General features: G+C 43.8%; 2 protein-coding genes across 2 annotated transcripts; both read right to left on the minus strand.

The window, feature by feature from the left end:
* Window positions 1–1904: 1904 nt before the first annotated feature.
* Window positions 1905–6439, minus strand: LOC123159361 (uncharacterized). The gene is made up of 3 exons (XM_044577190.1): window positions 3634–6439; window positions 2426–2643; window positions 1905–2312 (listed from the first exon to the last, which is right to left on the minus strand). Exons 1-3 carry the CDS (start codon window positions 6292–6294, stop codon window positions 2237–2239), a joined length of 2955 nt encoding a protein of 984 aa, XP_044433125.1. The 5' UTR covers window positions 6295–6439; the 3' UTR covers window positions 1905–2236.
* Window positions 6440–10803: 4364 nt separating this feature from the next.
* On the minus strand, window positions 10804–15084 carry LOC123157150 (E3 ubiquitin-protein ligase SINAT5). Its single transcript, XM_044575394.1, has 3 exons — window positions 14547–15084; window positions 11820–12206; window positions 10804–11460 (listed from the first exon to the last, which is right to left on the minus strand). Exons 1-3 carry the CDS (start codon window positions 14820–14822, stop codon window positions 11098–11100), a joined length of 1026 nt encoding a protein of 341 aa, XP_044431329.1. The 5' UTR covers window positions 14823–15084; the 3' UTR covers window positions 10804–11097.
* Window positions 15085–19161: the final 4077 nt, after the last annotated feature.

The following is a 19161-nucleotide window of genomic DNA, read 5'->3' on the forward strand; positions in this document are numbered from 1 at the left end:
GTGGTGGTGGATCGGGCTAGGGTTCGAGGGTGGTGGGGGGTTATGCGGGGAGCGGTGGGCCGGCCGGGGTGGGCTGGCCGACTGGGCCGGCCGGTTGGCTAGCTGGGTCGGTTGGCCCGGGGGTTTGGGGGGTTTCTTTTTCTTTTTTTTGTTAGTTTGTTTTCTTTTATTTATTTTCTCCTCTGTTTTAATTCAATTCAAAATATTTATGCATCTTATAAAACTGTGTCTCCTACACCATAATTATCTATGTAATATCTAGTACAAACCGAACAATTTTATTTTAATGTTTGAAAACTTTTATTATTTACCAAATTTTCAATTTGAATTTTGAATCGGTTTCGAACTAACTCGAGATTAGCAACTATAATCGAGGTGACGTGGCATCACTAGCAGAGGATCACTGTAGCTTAATTACCCGGGCGTCACAATTATTTTACCCAAAACAAGTATAACAATTTTTAGGCCTGCTAATTGCTTTGACTAACACTGCAGTTTACTGTTGTACTAGTCCTGGAGTCCTTGTTTGTGCAGCACAAGCTGCTAGTAGCACATATGGATGCACTCATATCTACTCTATCTATTAGTCATTTCCCATTAGACAAGGTTTGTTACCTTAAGTTGGAGATTGCTTTCTTGAGCCTAAGTTGATCGTCTCTATAGAAGGGAGTCATGAATTCAGTACATTCAAGCAATAAGAAATTAGCCTCACCTACGACCTAAACCCACCCCCAACCAAGCCTCCGCCGCCAGGCCATCTTCCAGCAGTGCTCCCTGTGGTGTGCCTTGGGGTATACAACAATGAGACTTGTTGACCAGGAGAATAACTCAATGATGGCATGGAACTTCGACAACGCAAGGCCCTCCATTGACACGCCAGTTGATCGGATCAAGGAGGAACCGAGGAAGCCTCCTTCTGGGCAAAGGCCGGAGCAGCTGGGCTCAGAGTGGTGCTGCCACCTTCATGGGATGTGCACTGATTGTACTGTAGCTCGATCGCTTGATCGTTCATCCTAGGACGTTTGTAACCGACCTCCCACCTTTTCAATGAAAAGAGACGAAAAGATCCTTTGTGTTTTCCCAAAAAAATGATGGCATGGAACCATGGAAGGAGCTCTATTCATAGGAAGCAAATTTCACCAACAGATTACGCAGTCTAAGAGCAACAGCAATGAGTTATAACCTCCATAAGGAACATACAACATACACTGATTTCAATCCTACAGTATCTACTTTAAACTTTTAAAGACAATTTGGTTCCAAAACGAATGGAAAACAAATATGCATGTTTAGGAACTTGATACCAAAACTGAAAAGGTTAAACTAATGGTGCAAATCACTTATAATGTTTCCTGTATTGATCCACTTACTCATATATTCATGTGTAATAGTTATTCCAAGTACAAGTTGTCACAATGAACAAGAGAAAAGTCTACCAGTTACATCAGATTGAGCTATGAAATATATATCATGTTCATCTGTCCCATGTAATATATGCTGTCAAGCTTGTGAGTTTGGTCCACTAACAGGACTAATTTTAGGTCCCATCTTGGCAATACGCTGATGCGTTAACAGTATCTGCAACCACACAAGGATTGTACAAAAAAATCGCTGAAACTTAATTCTTTTGTAATTACTGCATCTTATAAATATCTTTCAATCGGATAAAATGGGTAAGGTTGCAATTCTGATGTAACATATGGAGTTGTTTGTTTTAGTTTTTAACAATATTACAAGTATCCGCTCTTGCTGCCTAATTCTGAACATCTTCTTCATTTATTTTTAGATTTTGCAGACCAAAACGTACATTTTACTTTAGTGCTACTTCTGTTCAAAATAGATGCCACTTCGACAATGACATGGTTTGGAGTATACACCTGAGACTTTGCTATTGTTGACTAAACTTTCATAATGATGCTCCAACTCAAATGGAATAGGACCTATAGATCATCAACTACTTGCAAATTACTGGAACACCATCCAGTTGGACTATACATTACCATGCTCCCTGGTTAGCTCAACCCCCTTTCATCAACAACAAAGATGGACTCGTTGTTTAGATTAACGAGAGAAGTTATCCTCTGCAGTTTATGTCTGTACTGCAAATATTGCCACTATCCCTCGCCAAGAAATTTGCTACACATTAATTGGGCCAACTCTCCAGAAACTGCTTTAGTACCTATGCATGGAGACAAAGAGGACATTACTTGGAACACTTTATACATCTCCTGGCACATCAGTCACCAGTGGGTTCCTTTGAGTCTTTATTTGATACTGCATTACTTGGCTTGGTACGCTTCGATAATGATTTTCTGTAAAGGAAGTGCAATAGACAGTTTCAGACAAGTGTGTGTACATACCAATCACAGTCGTTCTATATGATCTTTGACTTATTAGAAAAGAGAGTTCTTAGGAAAACGTCTACCTCTTTGTGGACTTCTTGGCAGCAGCTACACCCATCTTCGTCTTTGACTTGTTGAAATCAGTTGATCCCTCATGCATGACATTATAGTCATGCATGTTGGTTTTAGTTTCTGTTGTGGCTGCCTCCACCCTTTCGGAAGTCTGACAGTTGAGTTTTAACTCTTCCTTCCTCGTCCTACGGGCACTGAACCTACTTGGCTGAGATTCCATAAGAACATCCTTCAACAGAAACATGGGAACGCCAGGATTCAGAAACAAACAAGAGAAAATATGATAATGATATTATTTATGTTCTGAAGATATAGATCCATCTAAACTTTTCAAGCCATTGACCAACGCCAGACTAAGCATCATGCAGGTAAATGTAAACCAGTAATTTGCAGTATGAGGAAGACATGCCATCATGTAATTGGGAAGGATGCCATGCTTACATAGTCAACACACCTGTAAGCAGTCAGAGACTGAAAACCGATATGAACCTCTAGTGCAGCCTCTAAGAAGTTTAGATGGATGAATACTTGGTTATAAAGTTCGTGGATCTACATGACTGAGTTCAAGGACGATGAGTGCATTTACTCAATTAAGGACGAGCTCAAGGATTAGGTCATGGTTTTCTTTGAATTTATTGCCTAAGCAAACCAGTAATGTACAGTCCGATCAAAAATAGGATGTTCCAGAATAGTTACTGAAAGACGTTAAATCCTGTGTTACATAGAGAATCACTTGTTCCTGCAGCATTTTGTGGGAGTTATTGCAAATGTTTCTATATTACTCACAAGTTACACTTTTTCACTCAATGCGTGGCTGTAGTGATAAGGCAGATCAAAGAGGTGAAAAAAGAACATATAGAATTGTAGCTAACGGGGCTTCACTCACCCTCGCCTGTCACTATAGCGTGTCAAGTTTCTCTCTTTCCAATCGGGATTTTTAGGTGTATATCATAATTATGTGGTGAAAATTCGATAACTTCCTAGTTACAAGGTTTTTCGCCCATCAAGAGTTCATTAGTTTACACCTGACACCTACTATTTTCTTAATCCTTCTACACTACTGTTGTTACCTGGTTCTTATTAGAAAGATGACCTTAGGAAGAGTTCCAAATTAAGGAATGATACTGCTAAAAGAGTACCGTACTAAAATTCTCTTTTGGAAACAAATTAGTAGCAGCCCTACAAAGGATATTGCAAATCAATAGTTTATTATTGATACCTTTGAAGATAGTGCTCCAGCAGACGAATCTGCGTCACCAAGAGGCTTCATGTTTTCAGATCTTGGTGCATCATCAGGTAAACTTGCCATGAGAGCTGTTTCTGGAATTTCTTCTCTTGTTTGAGATCCTTGGGTGCGAAATGCATTTGTCTGGTTTCCTCTTCTTGTCCTTTTAACATTCTGGCTACTGTTTACCTGATCAACCATGCTGCTATTGTGAACGACATCTTGTTCTGCGACTATTTCTGCAACTCCCTGATTGATTTGCACTTTCTTCAGCCGTTTGCGTGCCACTTTTTTAGTTTTCTGTACACCATTTGATGGATCAACCACAATGCCAGTTCCAGGTACACCTTCTGCTGACAACTTTGTTCCAGGTAGCTTATCACTGCACATTTCTTTCTGTAGTTTCGCTTTATCTTTTTTCAGATACGCTCTGGCTTCTTTGTTTGAGGACGTGATTTTCACTTGCTTCTCCAAAATTTCAACTTCTGCACCTTTGTGTTGAACTGTTTCTTCTTGTAGGGCATATAGTGGAACTGTTTCTAAACTAGTCCTTGTCTCATTGTGTACTATGTCTATCTTATGGCTCCTCACATTTGCATAACTTATCTGTTTGTCATCATGGTTGGATGGTTCTGGTTCTTGCATAGATTGCATGTTATCTGTCGTCAAATCCACAGGCTCTTTGCTGATTAGCTGAGGTGATTTCATAGTGGATATATCGGTCATTAGTAGATCTTTGCCTGCTTCTGTACCTATTATTCTTACACAATGAGCAAAGTCTTCACAGTTAGCCGTCTGAGCATCATTTGCAAAGGTCGTCGGTGCTTCAGTTTCTTGCATGCAATTGATATCATTTTCACTATTGGCTAGGGATGCTCCCTTGTATTTCAACCCAGATGATGAAATATTAAAGCAATTAGGTGAAAAAACATCAGTTGTTTCTGGGACAACATTATTGATGGTCTGATGAGCACTATCATTTATACGAATCATCTGTTCGTCACTACTGAACAGCTCAGATGGTTCTAATCCTTGAATACTTGCAGTTACCTCAGCAAACTGTTCTTTTCTTTCAAACTCAGGTGATGGGGTATTGATGGTATTAGGACTCACATTATGATCATCTGCAGAACAAATATGTAGTTCTTTTTCTGTTGCATGTATGAAAGAAGTTCTATCCTTTGCATCAGCTGTGCTCTCATCATTATACCTGTACTCAGGCTGCTCAAATGCTCCAATGACATACTGGTTTTTTACACTTATGTCTATGATTGGTGCTCCGTTTTTAAAATCCACAGGCTGCTTGACACTTTCCTCAGTAATACCATTGGACGAACTAATATTAGGTAATTCACTACTGACTAACTCTGATACGTCATCAACATATATGGATTGTCCAACATAACTTGCTGAGATTGTTTCCTCGGTGGCAACTACTGGGTGCGGAAATACAACAGAATTATCGTTTCCCCCTTTGCTTCTTCTAAGGTTTCCTTCTTCTAGAGTGTGAACATCAGTCACCATTCTTCTGATCTCAGTTATTCTTGCAATGTCATCATTTGCAACAGTACTGCAGCTAAATATATTTCTGAAAGAAAACCGCTCTCTTGACATTTTGGCTTTTTTGAGGTTGTTCATCAATTCCCTCCTCTCTAACTGCGGTCTTACCAGTAAATCTCCTGGAAACTTATGTGCATTACTGATTACCTTGATGTTACCCTTGTCCAATTGACCAGCTTTCATCCCTGGTCTAAGTGCATGGAACAACTTACTAGAAAAATGTACCTTGATGTTCCTCCAAATCAACTTGGACGCGATCAATACGATGCACACACCACAAAATGCTGCAAAACCACCCCATGCGACAGCCCTCGAAGGAGTCCCGTTTGTCTGCACAACTGAAGCATCAGTATCGGCAACACACGATTTCTTCTTCTCAGCGGCAACAAACCGAAACAGTGAGCTATTCTTTGGAACCTCACGTTTGGCACTTTCAAACTGCTCAGCCATTACTCTTGTACGAGATAATATGGACTGCAAATCACCACTCCCTTCTCCATCGGCACTCGCACACCTGCTAAAGATCTCATCCTCATTCACCTCAACGTGCACTGCATTGCCGTCTGGGTCTTCATATACACTGAATACGGGACCAGTCCCATTGCCGCAGAAATGGCTCTCCTCCGCATCCCAATCCAAATCCTTCTGACCATCCAAGTTGGACTCAGCCACTGCATTCCCACTTGGACCAGCATCTAGACAAACAGAAATGTCCGATTTCTCCTCAGGATCCGGTAACGCGTGATCATCGGACGAAGCAGGCTGCGGTTCTCCAGTACGACCAACCAGAGGAGGGCGGTCCTTGTCCGACTGGTGACGAGAATGGAGGGCCTCGTGGCTGGGAGGGCGAACCACCAGCGGCGGCGAGGCCTTGTCGCGCAGCACGTTCCGGCGACGGGGCGGCGCGCGGACCCGCCACGCCGGGACGAGGGCGGCCTCGCAGCGGGCACACGCGAAGCGCGTCGAGGAACGGATTCTGGGGGCGGGGGCTAGGCGGCCGGGGGGACTCGTGGGCGCGAGGGTGGGGCGGCCGGCGATCTGGCAGGGGAATACGGGTAGCGCAAGGAACAGAGAGGAGATTGAGGCGCTCGCCATTCGGGGCAGACGCCAGGCTAGGGGAGGAGGAGGAGGAGGAGGGAGAGGGGTGGGATGACGGCCATGGCGGCGGTGGCTGTGGAGCTAAAACCCAGATGGGCTAAAATCTTTTCAATCTTTTCTTTGGAAACGACGGAGGGAGGGCCTGTCGCTTGCGACGGTTCGGGCCAAAGCTCACGTTCCCGGCCGGCGTTAGAAGATTTACACTCTTCTCTGCCTTTTTTTCTTCTTTTTGCCGTGGAAGAGAATGTTTTGTTAGGGCATGTTCGTTGGTTAGGGCATGAAGTCCCAATGGTGACGAACGTCATTTTCGTCGCAAACCGAAAGCGAAATTGCTTCATGGACAATACATTGGACACGATCTGCGAGCCATCAGCTAGAAAAAGAAAACAAATGGCCCCAGAATACAGGCTCGTTGTTGGACCTCCACGTACGATCGTGCAGGCGTCGGCCATGAGCTTGTCGTGTGTATAGCAACGCCGAACCGGAAGTAAATCGGGGGCCTTTGCGTGCATTCGGCCCGCTGCCACACAAGCGTCCGACATCCCCTGGCCCACTCGGACCCTCTTCCTCGCTCGCACTGTTTCACGCCCGAAGCGGTCACCGTCGCTCCAGAGTGTCAGTGTTGCATTCATACCTGCCCAAAGCGGATGCGACCTCTCATGTCGCTTTGACATTGAAGCAATGCGCCGGCCGAGGGCACCGCCCTCGCCGCTTCCCGGCGCACGCGACTGCCCCGCATTCAAGCGACGGCTCGTCCGTCCGCCTCCTTACATTAAATATGTGCAGTTGCCGAGAAACCTACTCCGGCGCCATCTGTTCGTCTGTTTGTTGCCCACCATTAGCCACCTCGCTGCATGCCCTGCCATCTGCCCGCTATTTAAACTCTAGGCTCAACAACAGATGCATCCAACCTCCCCCGCTCCCTATCTCCTCTCGGAAGCACGCCCCCATGGCCTCCTCGAGATCCAAAGCCCTCTGGGACAACCTCTCGTCCGAGAAGACGAAGGAGATCACCGCCATTGTAGTCAGCTGGTAGCCCGACAGACGGACGAGCTCACCGGAGGCCAGCGATGCGGATGCCCCAATGGAAGAGGCGCCCGACGACGAACCAACGGCACGGTCCTCGATGTCCCATGTCGATATCACCATGGATGAGGCACGTGCTCACTACAGAGACATGGTGTTGGAAGAGCGGCACGTCACGTTCCTACAAGCGCAGGGCGACCAGGCCTACAACCTCCGCCTCCTCGACAAGAACTAGCATGCAAAGGACAACTCGCCCGCGGCACGGGCATCGCGCCGGACGTGGACGTGGGCGAGTAGGAGGCGTTGTTCCAATCCTACCACACCGCTCATGACATCTCCTTGGGCGTCAACGTTGGAGATGCCCTCAGACACCACATGACACTTGTGATGAGCAATCTCAAAAATACAAATGCAAAAGAAAAAGGTTTGTTATTCGAAAAAAAAAGGTTTGTTTACACACAAACGTTGAATATGCATGATCCGCCCCAATTCCAAAAGAAGCATCGTTCGAGGAAAAAATTATGAGGTATTGGTCGTTTGTGATACAAACACAATCAAAAGGTCATCCAGCACTAAACCTAGGATATATGTCCTGGTTGTCCAGACTCCCCAAACCCAGCCCATACGTGGAGGATAAATGAGGGTTGTCCGTACTAATGAGATGTGGGCCCCATCTCAAACTCCAGAGCCCCCTTCCTCCCTCCGCCTATCTTCCTTATCTCATCCTCTATTCCTACCCCAAATCGCGCCCAACCTAGTCACGCGCTCACCCAGAGCATCACCCTCGAACGCGCTCGTCGTCTGGACGCTACTCTCGATGCATCCTAGACGCCGTGCCACAAATACCGTCCACCTTGTGCATCACTTTTTCAATGAAAATGTCTGAAATGGAGTTTGGCCGCTTTCTTATTCCACATTTGTGGGGTATAAAAGATGGACATGAATGATGCTTTTATTTACAACAAATTCTTCATATCGTCGACATCGGAAGAAGGTGACAACGACTATGAGTTTATGTTAATGTTGAGTATTCTCAGAGCATTGGAGAAGGAAGAGGAGCATGTTCTCAACTTCATGGGTTCTACGTCGAGCAAGATAACTGATAACCAAAAGAGGGGAAAGGGTGACGTCGATCTCTACACTGACTATTCATGGGCCGATCTGACATTTCATTAGGGCTTCTTTCATCCTCACTTTCGGATGCGTAGGCATGTGTTCTTGCGCATTGTGAAGGTGTGAATGAATATGATACTTCACGCTAAAGAAGGATTGCACCAGGCTACTTGGGTTCTCTTGTCTCTCGAAATGCACTACTGCTATGAGAATGTTTGCACATGGTACAACGGGACAGACATTGCTGATGAGTATATCCGGATGGCAGAGAGGTCATGTATTAAAATGATGGTCAGATTTCCACTTTAGTGGTGAAGGTGTTTGGCGAAGAGTACTTGAGAGAACCAAATGTGCCGACACAACCAAGATTTTGGCATTTGGAGAATCAAGAGGGTTTCCCAGTATGCCTGGTTCGGTCTAGTACATGCACTAGGAATGGAATAACTATCCAGTAGGTTAGTAAGGACGATACCAAGATCATACCCCAAGAGCCCACCATCATACCGGAAGTAGTGACATGACACGGCCTGTAGATTTGGCACTCTTTCTTTGGCAAGCCAGGGTTTCATAGCAACATGAACATGCTCCAGCGATCGCCATTGTTTGCAAGACTTTGTGTTGCAAGGCTCCCGAGTGCAACTATACCATTTATGGGCACGAGTACACCATCTGGTACTACGTTGCCACCAGTATTTTCCGTTAATGGGTGACGATTGTGAAGACTATCCCCGAGTCACAAGGTAACAGAAAACTCTCTTTGCCCAAATGCAGGAAGGTGCTAGGAAGGATGAGGAGAGGGCATTTGAAGTGCTCCAAGCTTGATGGGCTATTGTACATGGACCAACAAATATGTGGGATCCCAAGACATTGTGAAAGATGATGACTAGTTGTATGATCGTGCACAACATGATTGGAAAATGAGGGTGATGGTGTACAGAAATGTTAACTTTGAAAACCATGGCACATATGTCCACCTCTTGGAAGAAGAGGCATAGCGGTTTGCACATTTTCTCAAGATGCATCAGCAACTTCGAGATCTAGAAGTGCATCAATAACTTCTAAATGTTCTCGTAGAACATTTTCCTTTGTGGATACATCATGTAAGTCAACAGATTTGTGATGTACTCCCTCCATTCATTTTTATAAGACGTGTTGGACAGCTAGCTTTGAACTGTTTTGGGCACCGTCTAAATAGTCTAAAACGTCTTATAAAAGTAAACATAGGAAGTACTTTTAAGTATTTGTATGCTTAAACTATGTCCTCCGAATAATATTTATGTTCAAACTGTATATTTCTAAACTTGAACTATGTATTTGTATGTTTAAGCTGTGTCTTTCGAATATTCAAGTTGGGCTGGAAATGAAAAATGAACCCAAAAAAGGGCCGGATAAATGGGGAATGTCGCTGGGTGTCTAATTTGTGATGGATAACTGGGCTCTTTCCACATACACGTCCGCAAACAAATCGGAACGGCCAGAGAGGTTTTGGACTTTTGGTGCATCCCCTTGAGGATGCCCGTACGAATCAGAGGATGCATAAGGCTGGTCATAGTGGGAGTAACATAGGTAGTAACATAGATGCCACATAAGCAAAAATGATGATGTGGCAAGTAGTCAATGAGGAAAGAGGCAAATAGAGTAACATAATATGTTACCATCACATAGCGGTTTCCAATGCATAATGAGTCTACAAAGTAATAAATGAAGGCAACTATTTTACCACACCTATGACACTACCCACTATGAAGGTAGTAACATAGACTAGTAACATATGTATATTACTAGTCTAAGTTACTCCCCACTATGACCAGCCTAATAGCTTTAGGCCAGGTGCATCCCTCGTAATAATCAAGTTCCAACCGCAAATATAGAAAAACCGCGCGCCAACAGCTAGGCAAAGTGGGGTTGGCTCATTGGGCGAGTATCCGAGAAGAGCAAATGAAGAGTGTAGCCATTATCGGGTGTCTTTCTTCCTAAAAAAAAGGTTGTGTCTTACTTTTCCTAACTTGAGGCAATGTGCCTCAGCTTGAAGTGAGTATGTATAGATGGTCTATCATCTTTTTGGTCACGCAGATAAGAAAATAAAATTGTTCATGGCCAATTTTTTGGGCATTGCTTGAATGATTGCTAATATTTCCGCATGTTCAATCCAATTATAAATTATTTTTCTTTGCCAACATTGGACCAAACCTGGGAGACCAAAACCTTATCCAGTATATTGACTAGCCAATTTTTTTGGCTTGTGGTTGGCTTAGGCTCAAACCAAACGCACCAATAAATCATAGAATCTTTCTTTTAAATAGTTGAGGTGCATGTAACAAATGTATCAAGCAGTTCCTCAGTTGATGCATGCATGTTTCAAGCAACTGAGAATACAATCATACATCACTAGATCATTAAAGTACAATCACATGACAGACATTTAGGAATCACAAGACACAGACCAGGCAGAGGAGAATGATCATCATGTGATTTCCAGCAGGCTTCACGTGCTGTCCTTGATAACACCAACCACCCCAAAGAATATTGAGCATGTTACAACAAAGTGGCTGAAAAAGCGAAAAGGCGCAAACACAAACTGTAAAGAGAGAAAAGCAAATCGGCAACCGCATTTCTTCAATATACACCTGAATCACATGATCCTGTTGCCAACTATTCACTTCAGCTGAAGAGATTAGGGATGCAGGCTCCCGAGTCGGGGTTCTGCTGCTCCTTCCAGATGCGGCCAGTCACCCGCAGTTTCAGCTCTTTCCTCTCCCCGCCGGAGAAGAAGAGTGCCATGTTCCGCTGGATTATGAGGCCATCGTGGCTGTCACGCACTTTGCGGTGACTGTCCCGGATGCTCCGGGGCGTGCCCTCCCATATCATCTTCCTGCCATTGGCACCCACCTCAAGGCTATAGCTGTAGTTCCTTGCGTCATTCTCGTCGCCCATGAAGCGGAGGAATGCCATGTAGACTGGCGCCATTCCGAGCTGGAAGGCCTCAAAATGCAAGCAGAAATACTGCCCGAAACAATGGAAAACCTAGAGATGAAGGCATTGTGTCAGATAGGAATCACTTGATTCGCATGTTTAAGGTAAATGAACAGAAAAAGAAACAGGCATAGGCAGATGTATCAAGTAGCTAGCACTAGGGGGAAAGCTATCATCTTTCTTTTGAGTAGTTGGAAACGTCCTGAAAGGCCGTCCAGTATTCTAGGACCAACAAAAGTTTCTTTACGATATTATAATGAAGGATGATGGAAGCCCGATCAAGGTACAGCAAGATAGCAATCTAGTGGTATTGTAAATCTTTTCCCCAAAATACAGGTGGACATAAGATATCAAGTAAATGCAATAGGCAAGTGTACAAGCCTAGAGATGAAAAGGTTGTGAACACTTACAGTTAGCATCCAAGTTGCATTTTCAACTTCTCTGGGGTTTGACTTGACATAACGATGGTTGAATGTGCACCCAGAATGCATGTCAACCTTATGGTCATCCCTCAGATGTGAAACAAGGAAAGGAATGTCCCCGACAACGGAGCATTCAGATCCCGCATAAGGGCAGCTGTATGGCCTAAAATTGCACTGCGACTCATGCTTGAGCTTGCTATAGTATGGGAAGATCTCTGGACAACCTAGTGAGTAGTATTTGCACGGTAGCTCAAGTGATTCAGCCACCTTTTCCAATGCCAAACACCTGATGTCGCCCAGCTCTTGTCGACAGGTAGGGCAGCGGTTGTGCACCCGAGCTTTGCAGGTAGAACAAAGGGTATGACCATTTTGGCACTGCAAAAATAGCAAGATGTTATTTTGTTGTCACTGTCAACTTAAATTGTCAAACTTTTGGACGTACAGAGATAGATGGCCATAGAAACAAAAACCTGAAATGCATAATCCAGACAAATAAATGAAAACAGAATGGAAGGTACATAAGCTAGTTAGGCAACAAGTAACTAGATAGTATAGACCTAGAGCAAGACTAGGTAGTAGGTACCAGTACAGTATATAAGATTCACAAAAATGTTCAAACTAACAAATATCAATTATGTGTAAGCATATTTGTACTGATGTATTGGTATTGTTTAACAGTATAATGTTGCTACAGATATTGTATTCCTTCTCGCCACAACAATTTACTAAAAAAGGACTAGATTTACTCAAGTCAAATATAAAATTTAATGTTAACTATACATTGGAAAAGAAATCCCTTCTAAAGAAGGCTATTATAAGAATATGCAGCCCATCTGGAAGGCACGTCCTATTGAACTGTGCATCTTGTCTTATAGTATAAAGAGGGAAGTACACTGCCTACACACAGCCAGCAAGAATATCTATTCAGGGTGCATTAGCAGAAATTTTGAAGGCTTCATGTAACATTTATACTAACAGAACACTTCACATGTTCAAGACATGCAAAAATAAATCATGCATTTCATATGATTCCGTTACATGGGAAAGACACATAAGCATACCCATAAAAGGGGGGGGGGGGGACAAAAGGACTGAATACAAAATTTCAAAACCTTTAGCATTGGTAAAAACAGATGCACAGGTACAAGAGGACTTATTGATGAAAGACATCACATATGGGAAGACTATTAATATATCCTCCACCTAAAGAAAAATGAGGTAACCTTGGGAAGTAGGCTATCAAATATAAACAAAAGCTTGTTCACCAAACATAAAAGATGTTTAGTGCCTAGTCTGGTATGTTCACAAAAGCTTGTTCATCTGGATTGATGCAGCTATGAAGGGCCTACACAATTAATTATCAGTCATAAAAAAACATGCCAACATATCATTATGTCTATCATGATATTTTTGTAAGCCGGTGAAGTATTCAAGAAGATGTTAGTGTAACTCAAGCTAGTCCTGATGAAAGAATTGGTTTCCACTTGAATAAATTTCAAAGATTAGGTCTCATGGTTCAGTAGTTAAGCAACTTCTGTGATACTTGACCAGCATGTGTGGGTAAGGTATACGATAGATAATAAAATCAAGTACAGAAGCATCCCAGCCCTCAACACATAGGTTGTTTAGCTATACTCAAAAGTATCATTACGTATGTGTTTACTCATTCACCAAAACCATATATAACTGATGAACACCTGACATGTTACTCTAATGTATTTTAGTATGCATCATGCCCAAGTGTATAAATTATGTGACATAAATATTTTCAGTCATAATCTTCATTGTCCCTATATGCTCATCAGTCACCAAGCAACAAGAAACAATTGCTTTTGAAAATGATCGGTTACACACATTCTATTTGATGAATATTCGCTACACTTTTAACTTGAATAATGTGGTTAGCAAGAACATCAATCGATAAAGCTATAGTTGTTTCGCTAAACTGTGTCGAAGATTAGATTAAGAGGTGGGTGGAGTTTAACAAACATTCTGCCAACCAAACATAAGAAAAACAAAAGAATACTGCCTCCTGATTTTAAAGAAAAACAAGAATAGTACGGTTTACATGAGAATGTATGTTCTTTCTCCAACATACAATGTATTCTTTTCTGTTAACTAGTGGCAAAGCATGGTACAGTTCAAATGCCCTAAGGACCTAACTAAACATTATAATCTCCTTTTCCAGCATTGCAGTACTCAGTTAATGAAGAATCTAAAATTGTCAGAACCCAAAACCTTCAGAAACTATTGAAGAATCTAAACTACATCCTGATTATAACACTCTGCCTCCAACCCTCAGGCCAAGAATGATCGTGCAATCATATATATCACATTTAAAATCCCTCCTGCAGTTGGTATGTTAACTCCCGATAACACCGTTTCTTCACAGCGTTAATTTTCCACTTGGGAACGCAAAATTTCAACGGGAATTCTCCTTATCAAGATTGATTGTGATGCACTGGCGTCGTAGTCATGAAATTTCAGTTCTTGCGTGACTTGAATTGTGTCTAGAACGCAAACAATGAAGTATAATAGTATATGACATCCACAAAACATGAGGTTGCAGCCAAAGAAACCCAAACAAGCAACCAAGATCCCGCCTTCCCTGCGCCAGAGATCAAACACACCGCGCGAATTCCAAGGACCGGACCAAGATCCCGGAGGCAATCAGAGAAAAAGAGACAATCCAAGGGCACGGACCGAGGCGCTGACCTGGTGGATCGGGGGGTACATGGAGTTGGTGCAGACGGGGCACTCGAGGAGCTCGTGGACGCTCGTGGCCGGCGGGATCAGCGGGCCGGCGATCCCCCCGGCCGCGCCGGCGCCGGACGCGCCCCCGCCGCCGCCAGGGACCACCCCGATGCTGGCCGCCGCGATGGCCGCCGCCGAGGCCTTGAGGAAGGGGCGGGGCAGGTTGGAGGACATGGCGTCGTCGTCCTCCATGCCGTCCGACGACGACACGCACTCGATGCTGTCGATCATGTCCATGGCCGCGGCGGCGCGGCCGGATCCCGGCCGAATCGCGGGGATGGGGACCGCGGGCCGCCTCGGCTCCGCAGCTCCGCGCTGTCCCCCTGCGTGCGTGCGGACTGCAGCCGAGCTCTTGAAGAAATGGATTCTTCGAGAACTCGAGGTCGCGGGGGAGGGTCGAGGGATTTGGTTCCTCCTGGTCTGGTCGTTTCTTGGTCTCCTTTCTCGTTCTTCTTTCCTGGCGTGTCCGCCCTTTTTCCCCTTCTTTGGTAACGTCTAGGGCAGGGCGGGTTGGGTACATAAAAATGGCAGCAGCACAGCAGGATGGTGCAGTTTGCACTTTGCACTGCGTCGCGGTTCAGCGGTTCAAAACTCAAAAGAGCGGAGACAGTTTCTCTAGAGTCTGTAGGGTAGCATACTACTGTACAGGGTCTCTTTGATTCGCCGGATTTTAAAAAATGTGAAAATAGAAAAAAGCATAGAATTAGAGTGGTATGTCCATTTAAATCATATACAGTATATAGGATTAGCAATGAGTGTTTGATGCCAGGGGAAACAAAGAAATTGTAAAAAGAGATTGAAGTGGATGTTAGATTTTTCTGTGAAATATAGTACAAAGGATTTTATATGAAAATACTTTGCTCATTGTCAGAGGAGACATCCAACAGGCCACTGTCATCAAGAGCATTCTCACATCCTTCTCGGATTTCTCACGTCTGACCATCAATTACCACAAAAGTACGTTGGTGCCTGTCTCCGTGGATCCAGCGGTGGCTTCTAAGATCGCTCAACTGTTCGGCTGCCCCGTATCCTCCTTTTCATGCACATGCATCGGGCTGCCCCTGTCCCTAACACAAAATTACACATGGAATGTTGTTGCCAGTCATCCACGAGGTAGACCGCAGGCTCTCGGGCTCGCTCGCTACTTTCCTATCTTTGGGGGGCACCTTACCCTCGTCAATTCTGTGCTTGCTGGCATTCCTAGTTACTTCATGTCGTGTTTCCCATGGCCTAAAAAATCCATCAGTTTGCTGGACATCCTTCTGCGTGCTTTCTTCTGGTAGGGCAAGAGCAAGGTTAAAGGTGGTCAGTGCCTTGTGGCTTGGGACAAGGTTACCCTCCCCCGAGGAAGTGGCGGTCTTGGTGTCAGAAATCTGCATGCACATAATCAGGCCATGTTATGTAAGTTTGCCGCTAAAATCCCGCAATCCTCTGATGTCCCTTGCTTCCAGTGGTTTGCTTCACAATATTGCAAGGTTTCTATACCCTATGGTGCTAACAGTAGAGATACGACCATGTGGAAAGGTTTCAAAGACCACATCCCTTTGGTGGTCAACTCTTCACGTTGTGCTCTGGGTCCCGGAAACCTTGTATCTTTCTGGCATGATCACTGGCTTGAGGCTGGTAGGCTTTGGCAGGTGTTCCCAGTCCTGTACTCTTTTGCCATGAACTATTTTTGCTCTTCTCAACCACAATTCTCAGAGGGAAATTGGGCAGTGCAACTTCACCCAAACCTCTCTCAAACAGCCGTACAAGAACTCCCGTCGCCGCACCAGCTCATTTCGGATGTGGCTCATGACGGCACGCACAAGGACACACGCACCCATTCTTGTGATGAGTAAGAAGATAAGCACAAGCTACTTCTATCAGCCGTGGACATTTCGTGGAGTTAACTGCAGTTTTCAGAGTTGGGTCTGTGATGCGCTGATTCCCCTTAAGCACAAGACTTTCCTCTAGTTGGCTTTTTGGGGCCAGCTCAATACCAAGGACAACATGGTCAACAAACATTGGTCGGCGATTGCCCCATATGCGGACTGTGATATCTGCCCTGCTGTGGAATCAGTTCATCACTTGGTCACTACTGCAGGATGCTGCTAACGCGACACTGCGATCAGAGACCCTTTGACAAAACTGTGTGCAATGCATTAATCGAAAATGGTGATGTAAAAAACCCGTCAAAAAAGATGCAAAACATTTACGATTGCGAAGACATCAAACACGGTTCATATTTTAGTTGCGTGTGCGATGCAGGACATACAGTTGATCCATACGAACTATTTGCCATGACACAGAACAACAGAAAGGGGCAGCCATATCAAGGTGTGTGCGATATACGACATACAGTTCGCTCAGATGAATTGTTTGCTATTAAGGAACACAACAGAAATGGTTAGCCAGATCAAGGTGCATGTGATATACGGCATACGGTTCACTCGGACGAACTATTTTCGATTAGGAAATACAACAGAAACGGTTTAACTTAACAAGATGTGTGTGATATGCAGCATACAGTTCACATAGATGAACTATTTGTGATGAGCCAAAAGAACACAAAAATTTCGTGTAAACAAGATGTGTGTGATACACGGCAAACAACCCACTCGGATGGACTGTTTGCGATGAGAAATTATAACACAAACAGTTACTACAATTAATTCGTGTGCGATTATGTGTGTACAAAAAACTTTAAAAAAATGCAAACTAGTTGCTTGCGGTGGCTAGGAGTATCGCACACGATGCGTCTGCGAGTATTCATGTGCGATGATTAGTAAGTTACACATACATTTCCTTATGTTAACACGTGTGTGATAGATAACAGGTGGCACCGTATACGGTATTCGGGTTGTGTGCTCCACTTAGTCTTCCCGCGCTCCAGCGAATGCTACCCGCACTCCACATGGGTGAACTGTAAAATCCCGGCCTCTTCCCTCATCGGTTTCCCGCCACCAGCTAATGGCTTGCTGCATATAACCCAGGTTGGTTGCAGTGAGCATTTGTCCAGTTATTGAGCATATGCCTTGTTTATCTGTGTTTGGTTGTTAGGTTGGTTGCAGTGAGCATTTATCCAGTTATCAAGCAGATGCCTTATTTATCTGTATTTGGTTGTTAGGTTGGTTCCAGTGAGCATTTGTCCAGTTTTCAAGCAGATGTCTTGTTTATCTGTATTTGCTTGTTAGGTTGGTTGCAGTGAACATTTGTTCAGTTTTCAAGCATATGCCATGTGTATCTGTATTTGCTTGTTAGGTTGGTTGTAGTGAGACCCTGTCCAGTTTTCAATGTCTATATTTGGTTGTTATACTGATCATTTATGCCTTGTTTATTTCAGTCATTCACAATGTGATGTTCATTATGTGCAAGTCGGAACTGTGCCGCTCGATTGCATCAATACCAGTTTGAACGGCTATATTTGTTTCCAATTATGCCTGGTGTAGTTAACACATGCCCTTTATTTCCATTTTACACATTTATCTAGTGTAATGTTTAAGCATGACCTACGTTCTACTCATTTTCAACAATACCAGTTTGAATTACAATATTTGATGGTTGTTAAGCCTATTGTAGGTAACATTGCCTTCCATTTTGTATCTGCTTTAACAGCATGCTGAAACCAACACATTCAAGCTATCATTTGGAGATGATGTTGTTTACCTTTGCTATATTTGTTTGATGTTAAGGTTGTTGTACTTATCATGCCTTTCCACTACTTATGCAGGACAACAACGGGAGTGGCCACCATTTTCCGCCAAGGTTAGTTTCATCCCTCGGCTTGTACTCTCCCCGTCGTTCTATAATGTAGTGCATATAGATTCGGGCATGGACACTTGTTAGCTTCTAATATTGACTTGTTGCTTGTAGGTACATATGCCCTTGGCAAGTATCCATGCATCAACCCTTTTTGCGTATGGGGCAATGAGATATTTATGAACAAACATCAAGTGAGGAAACTGATATGGATTAATAGCAAAAAGATATGAATGGTGGCAAGCAAATTGTTTGTTTACGCTCTATCAAACACAACAGTGAGTTGTAGGATGGTAACTACAAACTCTGCAGCCTTCTCTTTTTACTGCCCATAATGAGTTGTTAGACAACAATGTTTGAATCTTTTTCGTTCGCAGTAGTTCCCGAAGTAGCTTACTCAAGATTACCTCGCAAAGTACATGATTGGTGGACACACAATGAAGGTTAAAGTATTTCATCCAGATTACAATGAGCATCGAGAAATCCTAATGAAGACAACGAAGGATGGACGGGCAGCCATCACAAGGGGTTGGCCTAGAGTCGTGCCTGCATTACGCATGGAGGAGGGCACAATATGGGCATTTTCGCTTCACCTTCTCCAGCAACCAGAATTTCTTTCCCCCTCTCTTTACAATCTTTAGTACAACTGTGGTTCATCATTCTTTACTTAGTGCTTCTGTAGTTCTTCAGTATACGTACCTGTGCACTGAACTATGCATTCGTGGTTGAACCTATATTTGTAATAAACATGATTCGATATGAAATGAGTGATTTCCTACTTTCAAATTCAAAATATGTGATTTTTAAATTAAGGATTAAATTAGGGATTAATTAG

The sequence above is a fragment of the Triticum aestivum genome, chromosome 7B (genome assembly GCF_018294505.1).
Source record: "Triticum aestivum cultivar Chinese Spring chromosome 7B, IWGSC CS RefSeq v2.1, whole genome shotgun sequence".
Taxonomy (NCBI): domain Eukaryota; kingdom Viridiplantae; phylum Streptophyta; class Magnoliopsida; order Poales; family Poaceae; genus Triticum; species Triticum aestivum.

Coding starts and splice junctions, on each gene's coding strand:
- LOC123157150 (XM_044575394.1), bottom strand. CDS start 14,822: ATGGACATGATCGACAGCATCGAGTGCGTGTCGTCGTCGGACGGCATG. Junction 12,207..14,546: donor TGTACCCCCCGATCCACCAG/GTCAGCGCCTCG, acceptor CTATTTTTGCAG/TGCCAAAATGGTCATACCCT. Junction 11,461..11,819: donor ATGCAACTTGGATGCTAACT/GTAAGTGTTCAC, acceptor CTTCATCTCTAG/GTTTTCCATTGTTTCGGGCA.
- LOC123159361 (XM_044577190.1), bottom strand. CDS start 6,294: ATGGCGAGCGCCTCAATCTCCTCTCTGTTCCTTGCGCTACCCGTATTC. Junction 2,644..3,633: donor CTGGAGCACTATCTTCAAAG/GTATCAATAATA, acceptor TTTCTGTTGAAG/GATGTTCTTATGGAATCTCA. Junction 2,313..2,425: donor GCCAAGAAGTCCACAAAGAG/GTAGACGTTTTC, acceptor CTTCCTTTACAG/AAAATCATTATCGAAGCGTA.